This window comes from Stegostoma tigrinum, chromosome 45 (assembly GCF_030684315.1).
Source record: "Stegostoma tigrinum isolate sSteTig4 chromosome 45, sSteTig4.hap1, whole genome shotgun sequence".
Classification (NCBI taxonomy): Eukaryota; Metazoa; Chordata; class Chondrichthyes; order Orectolobiformes; family Stegostomatidae; genus Stegostoma; species Stegostoma tigrinum.
The window spans coordinates 7,729,616-7,747,918 of NC_081398.1; the positions used below are offsets into that span (position 1 = coordinate 7,729,616).

Here is an 18,303-nt window from a genome sequence, read left to right on the forward strand (position 1 = left end):
CTTATCACCCACCACCACCACTTCACTTGCTCATGGTGCTCGCATCTCCTTGACTGGCCTGGCAGTGGGGAGAGATGCCAGGGGCTTATTTTTCTCTTCATTTGTGAGATGTGGGCATCGCAGGCTGGCCAGCATTTCTTGCCGATCACTAGTCACTGTTGAGAAGGTGGTGGTGAGCTGCCTTCTTGAACTGCTGCAGTTCTCCTGCTGTGAATTGACCCACAATGCCAATTTGGAGGCAATTTCAGGCTTTTGACCCATTGACAGTGAAGGAACGGCAATATATTTCCAAGTCAGGACGGTGAGTGCCTTGGAAGGGATACTGGAGGTGGTGTTGTTCCCATATGGCTGATGCCCTTGTCCTCCTAGATGAAAGTGGTTGTGGATTTGGAAGATGCTGTCTGGGATCTTTGGTGAATTTCTGTAGTGTATCTTGTAGATGCTACACACTGCAGCTGGTGTGCTTTGGTGATGGAGGGAGTGGATGTGGTGCCAGTTGAAAGAGGTGCTTTATCCTGGATGGTGTCAAGCTTTTTGAGTGTTGTTGGAGCTGTACCGATTCAGGCAAGTAGGGAGTAGTCCATCACACTCCTGACTTGTGTCTTTTCGATGGTGGACAGGCTTTGCGGACCCCAGTGGTGAGTTACCTGCTGTAGTATTTATAGCCTCTGACCTGCTCTTCCAGTTGAATTTCTAGTGAATGGTACCCCCCCAGGATGTCAATAGTGGAAGTTTCAGTGATGGTAACATCATTGAATGTCAAGGTGCTGTGGTGTGGCACCTCAGAGGAGTGCAAGGGGTAACACTGTAATGGGTGAAACACTGACCAAACCAACCCCAAAATCCCCACCGACCACTGACCTAGTTCTTCCGCATATTAACCCAGAAGCCAGTCCACGACTTAAGGACAGCATCCACTTGAGATCTTCATGCCAGTTGTTGGCCTGTACAAGCCAGGGGTCGTAGGAGCAGGATGCTCCTTGAAACAATGGAAACACTGGGATTTTGCTGCCATTAAGACGTTTGGACTCGAGGTGTGATGAGTCGCTGAGAAATAGGAGCCAGAGGCGGCTATTCAGGCACTCCAACCTGCTCCACCATTCAATAAAATCATGGCTGATCTGACACTCCTCATATCCACTTTCCTTGATTTTCCAACTGACCAAGAATCTATCCACTTAAATATGCAAGGAATGGATGAGTTGTTGCCACATCAAATGACTGACCCAGTTCTTTGCCAATGCATCAGTCTAACATCAAACTGAACGCATCAACATACCACCAAGGGAGGGACCATAATTTAAACCAAATGTTAAACTTGGAAAACGTGAAGAACAGAAGTTCAGAAGAAGAGGCAGATCTGATTTGGAGTATTGCTGAGATTTTATAGCACATTCTGTTTTTATTTAAGATTTCCAGCATCCACAGCATTCTGCTTTCACTACAGCCTTTATATTTGCTTCTCAGCACAGATGGATTTGAGAATTCCAAAGGTGTGGAGGGAATTTCAGAATTTACACTGCAGACAGCCTTGCTAACAAAGATTGGCTAACTTAGCACAATCAGACATCAAGTCTGAAGATCTTAAAGCCAAAATAGACAAGTTATATAACACCTCTTCACTTGTTGGGTGTTGACAATGCAGAACACATGAAAGAAGTAGATTTTAGCTCAATTAATCATTTTAAATCTGTGTTTAGTTTCAGGTATAAACATGCATACAGGCTGGTAAGGGCATAAATAGAATGAGCAAACCAAAATCCATACTTTATTTCCAGAGGGACAGAATTGAAAATTAGGAAAGCTGTGCTAAACCAGTATCAAGCCTTGGTTCATCCATACTGTGACTTTAAGAACAGGACACTGTGAGTTTTTCTTTGAAGGGTGGTTTTAAGGCAGAAGTACAGAGCAGTCTACCAGAATGACTAGAGTCAGCAGCTGGGGATCTGATGAAGGATCTAGGCCCGAAACGTCAGCTTTTGTGCTCCTGAGATGCTGTGTGGCCTGCTGTGTTCATCCAGCTTCACACTTTGTTAGTTTGGGAAGCCTTGGTTTTTTTTTTAAACAGCCTGAAAGGGTATGGCCAATTCTCACAGATCTAGATTTCAGTAGCATCAGGGGCAGCGCAGTGGCTTGGGACGGCATGGTGGCTCAGTGGTTAGCACTGCAGCCTCACAGCACAAAGGACCCAGGTTCGATTCCAGCCTCAGGTGACTGTGCAGAGTTTGCACATTTTCCCCGTGTCTGCGTGGGTTTTCTCCAGGTGCTCCGGTTTCCTCCCACAGTCCAAAGATGTGCCGGCTAGGTGGATTGGCCATGCTAAATTGCCCATAGTGTTCAGGGGTGTATGGGTTATAGGGGGATGAGTCTGGGTGGGATGCTCCAAGGGGCAGTGTGGACTTATTGGGCCAAAGGGCTTGTTTCCACACTGTAGGGAATCTAATCTAATCAGAAGCTGTTGAGGTCTCAACAGAGTTGGAAGCTTCAGTGAATGTCTCCTGCCTGCCACTCTCTCTGAATTTTCTCTTGATAACTTTTTCCCTCCTGGATTGGAGAACTGCATGTGGGAATCTGTGTCTGAATTGTCCTTTTTGCTGAGGGGTGTGTTTATGGGGTGTTACTGTATTGGAACAATTAATTATTAATGGTTACTCTGTCTATTATTCTGTTAAGTTTTCCCACAGAGTTGTTATTCTAAATTCCTCTTTCTTCTGTTGTATTTTAACTATAGTGTTTACATAAATTGAGTTTTGCTTAATGTCGAGCAGTTTGACCAGTCACATTACATTTGGAATAGGAACTTCATATTTGCTTTTAAAAATGAGAAAAAGTTAGGGTCCAGGTTCCTTTCTTAAAATACCTTGAAAGGGGTCTGGTCAGGTCTATAACACCATCTTATGAAAAGTTAAAGAGCCACTGGAAAATGTACGTGGAAGATTTACAATACCATAGAACTTTAGCCTGGACCAGTGGTTTTAGTAGCCCAAGGACATTACCACTGCACTACCATACTGCTTCATTGGGTAATTCAGAGGGAACCTTTTTACCTGGAGACTAATAAAACTCATGATGGCCACCATTGTGTGCGGCTGCATCAAGCTGTGCATAAACCCTCTATACGCAAAAACCAAGCATCTAAATGTACTGAGGTTCTATCTGTAGCTGGTGTTACAAGGTTGGATTTGACCTTGTTGCTGTGGAACGGCCCAAATAGTTGAACTGTCCTGTATCACCTGTCTTTCGTGGAGAAATTTGTAAAGAAAAACAACTTTGACCACTATTCCATTAGGAAGTGGTCAGCATGCAGCATTCTTGAGACCTTGCAAGAAAAGGAGAGGGTGGATCTTCTGGGTTGCTTTTTTGAGCAGATTGTCAAGGTCATTTGGCAGAATGCCTCATTAGCAGAGCTTTCCAATAAGCACCAAGACATCGCTTGGTAGGTGGTGTGAAGGGCATTACCTGTGTGGCCCTTCTTTTACACCCCAACTCTCTGCACCACCACATGCTGCCCTCAAAACAGCTGTGTTGGGGGTGGGAGTAGTTAGAGACAGCTATACACCTTCTCTGGAATGTGCCTTTGCAAAGGAAGTCTGGAGAGAGATGCAGTGGTTCGTCCCAAGCAGGACTCTGTGCTGTACCGTCTCTTCAGTGCACATTGAACCAAACATCAACTGCGCCTGGAAGACTATCAACTTTGTGAAAGATACTCTTTGGTCTACCTGAAACTTGTTGGTCTTCTAGAGCAAGGAATTGATCTCGACCAAGTTTTGTGGACTGGCACATTCCAAGGTCCAGGACTATGTGCTGAGGGTTGCTGTAAGGTTTGATTTGATTCATAATTGTCATATGTACCTAAGTATAGTGAAAAGTTTTGTTTTGCATACAGTACAGGGAGATCATACAATACAAAGATACGAAGATGATAGGGTGATTGAACAGGGCAAGGGCTACAAAGTTACAGCTGCAAAGAAGGTGTACTAAAAGCAAGATCAACATTAGACTTGAAATTTGAGAGGTCCATTCTAATAACTGCGGGGAAGAAGCTGTTCTTGAATCTGTTGGTACCAATGCTTAAACTTTTGTATCTTCTGCCTGACAGAAGAGACTTGAAGAGATTATAACTGGGGTGGGAGGGGTCTTTGATTATATTCACTGCCTTTCTGTGGCAACGGGAAGTGTAGATGTGGTCAACTGATGAAAGGTTGGCCTGTGTGATGGTCGGGGCTGTGTTCACAACTCTCTGAAGTTTCTAACAGTCCTAGGCAGAGCAGCTGCAGTACCAAGCCATTATGCATCCAGATAGAATGCTTTCTGTAAAAATTGGTGAGACACGTTGAATTTCCTTAGCTCCTGGGGAAGAAGAGTGTTGATGTGCCTCCTTGACCATTGCATCAACATGGGTGGTCCAGGACAAATTGTTGATGATCATCACTCCTAGGAACCTGATGCTTTTGACCATCTCCACCTCAGCTCCATTGATGTGGTAAGCTGTGGGGCAGCTGCCAGCAAGGCGCAGTGGCGAAAGACCATTGTCTAAGGACTTTCTGCCAAAGACAAATGGGAGTCCATTCAGTTATGGAGAACCTCCTCCACCACTATCACTACACCCCTCAATTCCTGGGGCCTCAAACGTAAGTAAATATAATCTTGTACAAGTAAGAAATGCCTTAGGTTTGTTTGCAAGATAGACAAACCACAATGTTTGTTTGTTTCCTCATGTGCTACTGTAACAGAACCGAATTGCTTCAGTAACTATGTGTATGTGTATATATATCAAGATATTTTTATGAATAAAGTATATTTTGGAAATAAACAATACCCCAGAGACCAGTCAAAATGTGACGCTCACTCCCACAGGAAGTGGTTGAGGCAAATAGCTTAGTTGCATTTCAGTGGAAAAGGAGTCAAGCATGTGATTAGAATTAGGGTGATAGATTTAGATGTGTGAAGCTGGGAGGAGGCTCAAATGGAGCATAAAAAAACGGGAGGGACACCATGGGCTGAATGGCCTGCTCTGCTGCTGAAGTTCCTGTAAAACTATGATAGATTTTTGTGGTACGAGGAGCTAACTTAGGTTAATAATGTTAGTGGCAGATCAACCAGTGAATGGGGGAACAGGTTTGAGAGGTTACTCCTGGTCCTGTGGTCAAGCTGATAGGAGGCAGATAAATGCAATATCTGCAAAAGGTTAATAAAACATGATTTGCACAGGTTTAGAAAATGCTGCAGTGGAATCCGGATTACTGAGAACATGATTATCAGATAAACATCTTGCTTTGAGAGGGATTCTTTTATTAAATCCACTCTGATAAAACTTACTTTGCTACCTGCAACCATCCTATCCCACACCACCCATTCCCTCCTGTGTTGTTGTTTCTGTCCGTTATTTTCTGGTTGTAATATGGAAACGCAGAAAGTCCAAGGTACAGAGGCTATCCAACCTGACCCAACTCCCAGTCTTGTTCCCATATCCCTTTAGGTTATAACAGCGAAAGTAAATATCCAAGCACTTTTTAAATGGAGGGTTCCTGCCTCAGTCACCTTTTTGGACATTGTGTTCCAGATCCCTAACAACCTCCAGGAGCAACATTTCTCCTCAAATCTCCTCTAATGTTTACTCTAATTACTTTAAATCTATCACCAAAACTGAATTGGTCCACCAACATAAATACTGAGGCTACCAAACTCTCATAATCCTGAGCTGATTCACCTTCTGACTCCTTGAAGCCTGGTCAACATCCACAAGGTGTAAGTCAGGAGTGTGATGGGATACTCTCCACTTGCCTGGGTGAACACAGCTCCAACAACACTTTAGAAGGCACACACCATCCAGGGACAAAGCAGCCCCCGCTTTATTGCACCACATCCACAAACATCCGCTCCACCATTGACATATGGTGGCAGTAGTGTGTGCCGTCAAAATGATGCATTTAGCAACTTACCCAGGCTCATTTGACAGCACTTTCCAGTCCATGACTTCTACCATCTAGAAGGACAAGGGCAGCAGATGCATAGGAACACCACCCCCTGCAGGTTCCCCTCTGAGCCACATCATCCTGACTTGGAAATACGTTGCTGTTCCTTCACTGTGACTGGGTCAAAATCCTGGAACTCTCTCCCTGGCAGCATTGTATGTGTTCCTATTATCAAATGGGCCACAGCTTTTTAAGAAGGCACTTCATCATCACCTTCTGAAGAGCAATCACAGATTAATAGGCAATAGATGCTGGCCCAGCCAGTGACTATCGTGCTGTTAAAGGTTTACTGGCTAATGATTTTCCCTGCTAAGGGAAAGAGGTCCTTCTTGTCCATTTTATTTCACACTATTACAGATTACCATTTTATAGAACATAGAACAATACAGTGCAGAACAGGCCCTTTTTCCCTTGATGTTGCGCCTAATTCAGCAATTATTATTTAATGAAAAATTAAATAATGTTCGTCTTCTTTAATGACAGCTAAACCAATATCATTTTACATATTTAAATATATTTTTATTAACCAATCAAGGTCTTGTACATCTCGAGGTTGCAAAACGGTAAAATAATTATGATGATAGATTGTGCTCTTCAGCATCCACCATGCCTGGAACTCCACTGCCAAAGGGAATGGGATTGACTCTACACTTGAACTTTGTATTATGTAACTATTCCCTACTGCATTTTGCTGGAAAATGATCCTTTCACTGGATGGCTTTGCTGCAGTTACATTCAACTGTTCTAACACATGGTTTTGTTTGTCACTACTGCAGACCCGATGGGCCAAAACATCTTCCTCTGTACTGCTGACCTCTCTGACTCTATATAGAACATAGAACATAGAACAGTACAGCACAGAACAGGCCCTTCAGCCCACAATGTTGTGCCGACCATTGATCCTCATGGATGCACCCTCAAATTTCTGTGACCATATGCATGTCCAGCAGTCTCTTAAATGACCCCAATGACCTTGCTTCCACAACTGCTGCTGGCAACGCATTCCATGCTCTCACAACTCTCTGCGTAAAGAACCTGCCTCTGACATCCCCTCTATACTTTCCACCAACCAGCTTAAAACTATGACCCCTCGTGCTAGCCATTTCTGCCCTGGGAAATAGTCTCTGGCTATCGACTCTATCTATGCCTCTCATTATCTTGTATACCTCAATTAGGTCCCCTCTCCTCCTCCTTTTCTCCAATGAAAAGAGACCGAGCTCAGTCAACCTCTCTTCATAAGATAAGCCCTCCAGTCCAGGCAGCATCCTGGTAAACCTCCTCTGAACCCTCTCCAAAGCATCCACATCTTTCCTATAATAGGGCGCCCAGAACTGGACGCAGTATTCCAAGTGCGGTCTAACCAAAGTTTTATAGAGCTGCAACAAGATCTCACGACTCTTAAACTCAATCCCCCTGTTAATGAAAGCCAAAACACCATATGCTTTCTTAACAACCCTGTCCACTTGGGTGGCCATTTTAAGGGATCTATGTATCTGCACACCAAGATCCCTCTGTTCCTCCACGCTGCCAAGAATCCTATCCTTAATCCTGTACTCAGCTTTCAAATTCGACCTTCCAAAATGCATCACCTCGCATTTATCCAGGTTGAACTCCATCTGCCACCTCTCAGGCCATCTCTGCATCCTGTCAATGTCCCGCTGCAGCCTACAACAGCCCTCTACACTGTCAACGACACCTCCGACCTTTGTGTCGTCTGCAAACTTGCTGACCCATCCTTCAATTCCCTCGTCCAAGTCATTAATAAAAATTACAAACAGTAGAGGCCCAAGGACAGAGTCGACAAGTGGTATCTGGTTAAACAGCCCCTATGTGCTGATTCATCAATCTGCACAGCGCGAAATAAACTTACAGTGAAATATAGCGATAGGAAAAGACAGTGTAAGTTTCAATGGAAGACAGGGAAAAAATGCAAGACAGATAAAGGAGAGAGAGAATTGACAGAGGGGGCAGAGTGAGATTGAGCTAGAGAAAGATAAGCATAGTGAAGGGAGAAATGCTGAGAAAAGGAAATGGTAGCAAGCTAGACTGAGAAGCAGAGAGATACATAGCTGGAGAAACACAGAGAGAGACGCACAAAGACAGGCAGGCAGTTTACAATGGGCTGAAGGGTCTTTTTCAGTGCTGTAGGCCTCTTTGAGACCAACAGGCAGATGGGGAGAGAGACAAGGATAGACAGAAGAAAGCAACAAATCTGTAAAGAGAATTTTCTGAGGTTTGCGGACAGAATTAGAGACCCAGTTTCATTCCTGAAGCCTCATTGGAAGCACAGAGCTTCAGAACATAAACACATACAGAACTCAACCAAGTTGCTCAGCTAGGTAACATAATACAGGAGAATAACTGGTCAGGTCTTTGACTGATTTAAAGCCTCAGCTATCTCTCATGACAGAGTTGACACATTAACACTGCAATAGCGTCTGACTCAGGTTACAGACGGACTCCAAACCCTTCTTGTATCTCCACAATCCAGTCGGATTCTGGAGCCTTTTAGCCTCTTCGATGCAAAGTATTCCTTCACATTGTGATGGCAAGTTCAAAGCAACGGTGGATTCTATCTAACTCACTGTGAAGTGGCAAAACCCTTGGACATCTGCAGTGAGATAAGAATGACTGCATCTAGACATGGAGCACACCTTCTAACAGCAGTCCAAGTGGCAGCTTATCACTTAAGATGAGGGTGATGCTATCAATGGCAGCATCAATAGCAGATTCTTTTTTTGGAGAGGAGGGCACACTCTTGGGACTTTTAATGAGCCTCAGGGTTATAATTCCTGCTGACTCCCAAGATTAACAGTACACCTTCGTCCCCATTATCAATTGGCAGAGTGCCAGCACATGACTGCCTCTGGCAGTTGTGGACAAATGCAATGACATTCCTTCAGGTCAGTGCTTAATGTAGCTTGCCTCCACATTTAGAGCGCAGACAAGGGCATCAGTGGAATGACCCAGGCTCTGCTTCAACCGGCAGCACTTATTTCTGGCCTTGGGCTTTATCGAGGGCTTTGAAGGTAAGTCTGATTGATCAGTTATGTTCCCATATGCCTTCCTGCTCACACCCAGAGAGGACAATGCCCAATACCTTCCTGAAGGCTCTTTGAGATCAGCGACACATTTTTTAAAGCACCCACACTATGTGACAACTCAAAACAGTCAAATCCAGGAGGAGAGCAAGGAACTGAAACCTGTACCCCGGAACTGCCTGACACACATCTGGAGATTTGTGTCTTTCCTAAACAAGACTGAAAAGGAATCACCACAGTCAACTTGGCCTCCAAATATGCCCACACCCAAAAGAAAAGGCCACGTGACTTGTCTTTAATTCTTTTAGGATGTGAACATCACTGGTAAGGTCAGCTGGTTCCTAGATGACCTCTAACTGAGTGGCTGGCTGGGTCATTTGAAAGGACTGTCAGGAGTCACGAAGTCATACAGCATGGAAACAGACCCTTCAGTCCATCTAATCCACGTTCACTATTCAATTAGACCCACTTGCCTGCATTTGGCCCATATCCTTTTGAACCATTCCTCGTTCATGTACTTACCCAAATCTCTTTTAAATGTTTTAACTGTACCTGCATCCACCACTTCCTCTGGCAGTTCATTTTATAAACTGCTTTCTGTGTTAAAAAGTCCTTTTTAAAACTTTCTCATCTTACCCTAAAAATATTCCACCTACTTTTGAACACCCCACCATAGTTAAAAGACCCTTGCTGTTCACCTTATCTATGCCCTTCATGATGTTATAAACCTTTATAAGGTCACACCTCAATGTTTTATGCTCCAGTAAAAAAAAAGTCCCAGCCTACTTTTATACTCAAACCCCCCATCCCCCCAGCTTTTCTGAAGCCTCTCCAATTTAATAATATCCTCTTGTAACAGAGTGACCAGAAATGTACACAGTACTCCAGAAGTGGCCTCACCAAAATCTTGTACAACCCCAACAAGAGGTCCCAACTCCTATACTCAAAGGTCTAAGCAATGCAGGCAAGAGTGCTTCTTCTTAATCAACCTGTCTACCTGCAACACAAATTTCAAAGAATTATGTACCTGAACCCCTGAGTCTCCATGTTCTACAAAACTACCTACCTATTGTATAAATCCTGCCCTGGTTTGTTTTACCAAAATGCAATACCTCACATTTATCCAAATTAAACTCCATCTGCCACTCCTCAGCCCACTGACCTGAGCAACCACCATCTCTTTGTAATCTTAGATAACGTTCTTCATTGTCCACTGTACCACCAATTTTGGTCAACCACACTGCTGCGTGTTATGTCAGGCCAGACCAGGTAAGGACAGCTCTGTCAACACAAGTCACATCCTCTTAATGTTCAAACGTATTACCATTACTTGATCTCCAACTGTTGGCATCCTGGGGGTCGGACTGAGTTTAGTATTGGTCAGAAACCTAACTAAACATTCAGTACAGATACTGTGACAATAAGTGCAGGTCAGAGGTTGGGAATCCTGCTGTGTGTAAACTACGTGTCTTCCCAAAAGCCCACCATCTACGAGACAATGTCAGGAATATGATGGAATAATCCCCACTTGCCTGGATGTTACCAGGACTGGAGGGTTTGAGCTATAGGGAGAGGCCAAATACGCTGGGGCTATTTTCCCCGGAGCATTGGAGGGCTGACCTTATTAGACATCTATAAAATCATGAGGGGCATGGTTATTATAAATAGCCAAGGACCTTTTCCCCAGAGTGGGGTAGTCCAAAACTAGACAGTGTAGGTTTAAGGATAGAGGGAAAAGATTTTAAAGAGACCTAAAGGACAACTTTCTCATGTAGAGGGTGGTGCATGTATGGAATGAGCTGCCAGAGGAAGAGGCGGAGACATGAATGTGGGCTAAATGCTGACAATGGGACTAGATAAATTTAGGCTATCTGGTTGGCATGGATGAGTTGGACCGAAGGGTCTGTTTCTGTTCTATACAACTCTGTTGAGGATGAAGCAGCCCACTTGATTAGCACCACATCCAGTCCCCCCACCACCGATGCACAGTACCAGCAGTGTGTACCACTTCCAGCATGCACTGCTGAAATTCACAGTGGCTCCTTCATCACCAAATTCCAAACATGCAACCTCTTATAACCTAGAAAGACAAGAGCAGCAGATGTACCACAACTGCAGGTTCCCCTCCAAGCCATACACGGTCCTTCAGTGTCACTGGGTGACAAGTCCTGGAATTCCCTTCTGGAAAATAAGTAGACTGATTGCTATGGAGCTTTTCTGCAAAACCCAACCTGTTTCTAAGTCATTAGTTGGCACACTGTTGTCAACAGGTGCACTGGTGAGCTGGTCCTCAATTCACTGAAAAAGGAGTTGGTGAGCATTGTATTGGCTATTTTGGCAGTCACAATAATTAATGCAGTGCCTTGTTCCACTGTTCTTTCTGACTGTGGCTCATCTGGTTGTGGCCTCAACTCCACTGTCTTGTTGGTCCCACATTAATCCTTAACTCCCCCGTCCAGCAACAATCTGTTTAACTCGGCTTTGAATATAACCCATGACTCAGCCTCGACTGGTCTGTAGAAAGCTCTACAGAAGAGAAGTTTGGAACCATTTCAGTGCTTGTTTACTGTTGTGTCAAACAGGAACTCTCTCCCTAACAACACTATGTGAGTGTCCCTACCCCTTTAAGGACTGCAGACGACTAAGAAGACAGCAATTGGATGGGAATAAGTGCAGGCATAGCTAGCGTTGGCCACATCTCCTGAACAAATGAAACAAAAATATTAACCACCCGTTGTGAAGAAATTTCTTCTATCTCCATCGCAAAAGTGAGAGAGCCCTTGTTTTGAAAACTGTGTCCTACTCTCATGCAACGAAGGGGAGACAGCACCTATCCTGTCAAGCTCACTCAGAATCTTGTGTGTTTCAAAGGACCGTCTCCCACTTTTCTAAACCCCAATGTGTACAGGCCCAACCCTACACAACAGTTCCGTGTAGCCCTTCACCCCAGCAGGCAGCCAAATGAACTTTTGCCAAACTGCCTTCAGTGCAATTAGAAAGATCTTGCAAAGGGCCAGTACAGGCACGATAGACCAAATGGCTTCCTGCCATGCTAAATGATTGCACCATAACTGCTTGTAGCTCAGTCCCACACAACCTGGACATGCAATTCACAATGCCTTCATTTGGAAATTCTGTCCTGAACCCTGGACTCTTAGAGAATCAAGGAAACCCTCCAACTGCCCCTCTCCAAAAACACAGTCTATATTCCCAACTTTCTGTGTGGGTGATTTTTACCCGTGTGAGAATGTCAGTGTGATGCTCGGATGGTGGACTGAGAATCAGAAGGTAAATTATTCAGTGCACACTCACCAGCTTCTGATCTGTTCCTGTAGCTGTAGTATGTATATGGTTCGTCCAGTTCAGCTTCTGGTCAATGGTAACCCCCAGGATGCTGATAATGGAGGATTCAATGACAACAATGCCATTGAACGTCAAGGGGGCAATGATTAGATTCTCTGTTGGAGATGGTCATTGCCAAGCACTTGTGTGGCACAAATGTTATTGGCTTCCTGTTGGCCCAGGCCTGGATATTGATTGCGTCTTGTCATGCGTGGACTGTTTCTATAACTGGGATTTTGAACTGAACACTGTGTATGATCGTCTGCTGAAGACACCCACCCTCAGAACTGGTAGGAAGGTCACTGATGGAGAAGCTGAAGATGGGACTCTAACCTGAGCAACTCCTGCAGCAATGGGACGGAGACAACTGACCTCCAAAGACCACAACCGTTTTCCTTTGGTGCAAAGTGTGGCACCATCCAGCGGAGAGTCTTTGCCCCATTGGCCACTGAATTCAATGATATAATTTAGCTGTGCTTTCTGCAGCAGTGAATCAAGAGCCGAATGGAGAAACAGTGTCACCGTGTGGCAGAACTGAGAACAGCAGGCACCACAAAAGCATCTTAATAAAGCATCCGTGATAATGGGAACTGCAGATGCTGGAGAATCCAAGATAATAAAATGTGAGGCTGGATGAACACAGCAGGCCCAGCAGCATCTCAGGAGCACAAAAGCTGACGTTCATCCAGCCTCACATTTTATTATCTTAATAAAGCATCTCTCGTGTCATGCAGAGAGGAAAGCATCAGCACTCAGACTGCGCCGGCTGGAGGCATGTTTGTTGTGAGCCGAGGACTGAAATGGGAGATGCAGCATTGGTGACATGTTGGTTCAGTGGTTAGTTCTGCTGTCTCACTGCCAGGGACCTGGGTTCAATTCCACGCTCGGGCAACTGCCTGTGTGGAGTCTGCATGGGTTTGCTCCAGGTGCTCCAGCTTCCTCTCACAGTCCAACAATGTATAGGTTAGGGCGGATTGATCATGCTAAATTGCCCATAGTGTCCAGGGATATGTAGGCTAGATGGGTTAGCAATGGGAAATGCACAGTTACTTGGATAGGATAGAGGGGTGGGTCTGGGTGGGATGCTCTTTGGACTTGATGGATCGAATCGCCTGCTTCCACACTGTAAAGAATCTATGATTCTATTCCAGACCCCTGCACTGGGGGAATCACGGATGGGGAGATGGTAGTTGGGTGGAATGCAACAGGCAAGTGGTGGATCCATTTACACATGGTTTTCTTTAGCTGTTTTGGCAGTGGCTTCTGTCAATGGGGAAGCACAGTTATCACTCAAGCAGTGTTCACATTGAGGCATGGCTTGGAGGGAGATTCCAACATCGGTTCATTGACAAGTTCATTTGACCTTCAGCACTCCTTGGCACCTTCGTTGTGAATGAGGGTGACGTTCTGAGACAGGTCCTCCTCCTTGGACGAGCTCCCCCGGGTGGAAGTCCCCTTGACACAGCTTTCAACTGCTGCTTTCAGCTGTATGGAAGCACAAGAGAGTCACAGCAAGTAGCAGCAGTCTACATAGTACAGTACCGGTGGGGACAGGTCTGTCACTGTATAACACCGGGGATAGAGTACTGGTGGGGACAGGTCTGTCATCCTTAAACACTGGGGTACAGTAACGGTGGGGACAGGTCTGTCACTGTATAACACTGGGGTATAGTACTGGTGGGACAGGTCTGTCACTGTATAACACTGGGGTACAGTACTACTGGGGACAGGTCTGTCACTGTATAACACTGGGGTACAGTACTACTGGGGACAGGTTGTCACTGTGTAACACTGGGTTACAGTATTACTGGGGACAGGTCTGTCACTGTATTACACTGGGGTACATTACCGGTGGGGGACAGGTCTGTCACTGTATAACACTGGGGTACAGTGCTGGTGGGGACAGGTCTGTCACTGTATAACACTGGGGTACAGTATTACTGGGGACAGGTCTGTCACTGTATTACACTGGGGTACAGTACTAATGGGGCAGGTCTGTCACTGTATTACACTGGGGTACAGTACCGGTGGGGGACAGGTCTGTCACTGTATAACACTGGGGTACAATACTGGTGGGGACAGGGTCTGTCACTGTATAACACTGGGTTACAGTATTACTGGGGACAGGTCTGTCACTGTATAACACTGGGATACAGTACTAATGGGGCAGGTCTGTCACTGTATTACACTGGGGTACAGTACTAATGGGGCAGGTCTGTCACTGTATAACACTGGGGTACAATATTACTGGGACAGGTCTGTCACTGTATAACACTGGGGTACAGTACTGGTGGGAGAGGTCTGTCACTGTATTACACTGGGGTACAGTATTACTGGGGACCGGTCTGTCACTGTATAACACTGGGATACAGTACTAATGGGGCAGGTCTGTCACTGTATTACACTGGGGTACAGTACTGGTGGGGACAGGGTCTGTCACTGTATAGCACTGGGTTACAGTATTACTGGGGACCGGTCTGTCACTGTATAACACTGGGATACAGTACTAATGGGGCAGGTCTGTCACTGTATTACACTGGGGTACAGTACTAATGGGGCAGGTCTGTCACTGTATAACACTGGGGTACAGTATTACTGGGGACAGGTCTGTCACTGTATTACACTGGGGTACAGTACCGGTGGGGGACAGGTCTGTCACTGTATAACACTGGGGTACAGTGCTGGTGGGGACAGGTCTGTCACTGTGTAACACTGGGGTACAGTATTACTGGGGACAGGTCTGTCACTGTATTACACTGGGGTACAGTACTAATGGGGCAGGTCTGTCACTGTATTACACTGGGGTACAGTACCGGTGGGGGACAGGATCTGTCACTGTATAACACTAGGTTACAGTACTGGTGGGGACAGGGTCTGTCACTGTATTACACTGGGGTACAGTATTACTGGGGACAGGTCTGTCACTGTATTACACTGGGGTACAGTACTAATGGGGCAGGTCTGTCACTGTATTACACTGGGGTACAGTACCGGTGGGGGACAGGGTCTGTCACTGTATAACACTGGGTTACAGTACTGGTGGGGACAGGGTCTGTCACTGTATTACACTGGGGTACAGTACTAATGGGGCAGGTCTGTCACTGTATAACACTGGGATACAGTACTAATGGGGCAGGTCTGTCACTGTATTACACTGGGGTACAGTACTAATGGGGCAGGTCTGTCACTGTATAACACTGGGGTACAGTATTACTGGGGACAGGTCTGTCACTGTATAACACTGGGGTACAGTACTAATGGGGCAGGTCTGTCACTGTATAACACTGGGGTACAGTACCGGTGGAGACAGGGTCTGTCACTGTATAACACTGGGTTACAGTACTAATGGGGCAGGTCTGTCACTGTATTACACTGGGGTACAGTACTAATGGGGCAGGTCTGTCACTGTATAACACTGGGAATACAGTACTAATGGGGCAGGTCTGTCACTGTATTACACTGTGGTACAGTACTAATGGGGCAGGTCTGTCACTGTATAACACTGGGATACAGTATTACTGGGGACAGGTCTGTCACTGTATAACACTGGGAATACAGTACTAATGGGGCAGGTCTGTCACTGTATTACACTGTGGTGCAGTACTAATGGGGCAGGTCTGTCACTGTATTACACTGTGGTACAGTACTAATGGGGCAGGTCTGTCACTGTATAACACTGGGGTACAGTATTACTGGGGACAGGTCTGTCACTGTATAACACTGGGGTACAGTACTAATGGGGCAGGTCTGTCACTGTATAACACGGGGGTACAATACTAATGGGGCAGGTCTGTCACTGTATTACACTGGGGTACAGTATTACTGGGACAGGTCTGTCATTGTATAACACTAGGTTACAGTACTACTGGGGATAGGTCTGTCACTGTATAACACTGGGGTACAGTACTAATGGGGCAGGTCTGTCACTGTATAACACGGGGGTACAATACTAATGGGGCAGGTCTGTCACTGTATTACACTGGGGTACAGTATTACTGGGGACAGGTCTGTCACGAAATACCTGATTAGTTTCTGTGGATTTATGAACTATGCTGGACATGACATGGAAAGAAGGTTGAACAAAAGCCATTTGGTATTTTATAGCTGTAATATTAGCTGGTAATATTGGGCTGACCTTGAATGATCAATTTTCAGGGACGGGATAGCTTGATCCCAGGTTGTGTGACACTCCTGCACATCTCCTCACAGGGAGTGCTGTGGGAAGATCAGAGAGCAGGCTGCAGAACTGTGTGTAATTTAAATTAACTGCAATATATCTAGATGCAGTCACAACTATCCCACAGTGCAAGCCTGTCATTTGGTTTTGAAATTATGTTGTGAATGTCAGTCCTGATCAATTCGCTATCACCAACCCTAAGGTCATCTCAAAACAATTCTGATCTGTCTCCCAAAGATTTGATTCAAATATGAAACTTGTACTCAGGACAAATGTAAGAATGCAAAATTTCACAGGGAGAAACAATTTCTACTGCATGAGAAAAGGATGCTGATTGGTTTGGCGGGTTAACTCTGATTGATTGAGGCAATACCCATTGAGAACATACTGGGTGAATACTGTCACCCACACTTTTGTTTAATCCAGAGGAGGCACCTGGACGTGGTCATTTTGCCTGCAGAGCATTGGTCCCTGTGTAGGAATGTCCACAGCTTCTAGCAGTATATTGGACTGTGTTCTGCCTGTCTTAGGATCTTAGCTGTATTTAAGCGGGTAACACATTTCCCTCTGAGGCAGGTGGTTGTGTTTGAGTCCCACTCCAAAGACTCAGTTCTGGTCGCCCTTCTGTGGGAAGGATATTATTAAATTGGAGAGGTTTCAGAGAAAATTTACCAGAATGTTGCCAGGAATGGAGGGTTTGAGTTATAAAAATAGGCTGGGACTTTTGTCACTGGAGCATTGGAGGGGTGATTTTAGAGGTTTATAAAATGAGGGCAATTGGTAAGGTGAATAGCAAGTGTATTTCCCCAGGGTGGGGGAGTTCAAAACTAGGGGCATCTTTTTAAGGTGGGAGGAGAAAGAGAGGCAATTTTTTTTACACTGAGTGATTCACTATCTCTGATTCATATGTTGCCAGGACTGGAGGGTTTGAACTTTAGGGAGGGGCTGAATAGGCATGGAGGATTTTATCTGGAGCATCGGCGGCTGAGAGGTGATCTTTTCAAGGTTTATAAAATCATGTGGGTCATGGGTAGGTTGAATAGTCAAGGTCTTTTTCCCAGGGTGGGGCAGTCCAGAACTAGGGGACATAGGTTTAAGGTGAGAGGGGAAAGATTTAAAAGGGACCTAAGGGGTAATTTTTTCATGCAGAGAGTGGTGCGTGTATGGAATGAACTAGGAAGTGGTGGAGGCTGGTACAATTAAAACATTTAAAAGGCATCTGGATGGGTATATGAATCAGAAGGGTCTAGAGGGATAGGGGCCAAATGCAATCAAATGGGATTTGATTAATTTAGGATACCTGGTCGGCATGGATGAATTGGATCAAAGGGTCTGTTTCCATGCTGTACATCTCCCTGACTCTATGTGCAATGCCAGAGGAAGTGGTGGATGTGAGTATAGTTACAATATTTAAAACAGACACATGGATTGGAAAGGTTCAGCGGGATGTGGGCCAAATGCAGGCAAATGGTACTAGTTTAGTTTGGGATTATATTCAGCATGGACTGGTTGGACCACAGGATCTGTTTCCATGCTGTCTGACTCTATGACTTGAGCACAACATCAAGGCTGACAGTCCTGTTGTGGAATTGCTGCTCCTGCCTAAGATGTTAAATGGAGAGCCCTGCCTAGTCTCTGAGATAGTCATAAATAAACAATCTTCTAGCTGCTAGTTGAAAGAAGAGCAAATAAGTGGCCAATCCTATACTTCTGTATCAGCATCAGTCATGACTGATCTTGTCAATATTGCACAGTTGTTTCTGAGATC

At 45.2% G+C, this 18,303-nt stretch overlaps 1 protein-coding gene across 1 annotated transcript in view; it reads right to left on the reverse strand.

The window, feature by feature from the left end:
• Nucleotides 1-13,128: 13,128 nt before the first annotated feature.
• Nucleotides 13,129-18,303, reverse strand: part of LOC125448780 (chloride channel protein ClC-Kb-like) — a 67,098-nt gene continuing 61,923 nt past the window's right edge. Inside the window, exon 23 of the mRNA XM_048524311.2 lies at nt 13,129-13,843. Within this exon, the coding sequence (XP_048380268.1) occupies nt 13,724-13,843 (120 nt within the window). The 3' untranslated portion in view covers nt 13,129-13,723. The remainder of the gene's footprint in view (nt 13,844-18,303) is intronic.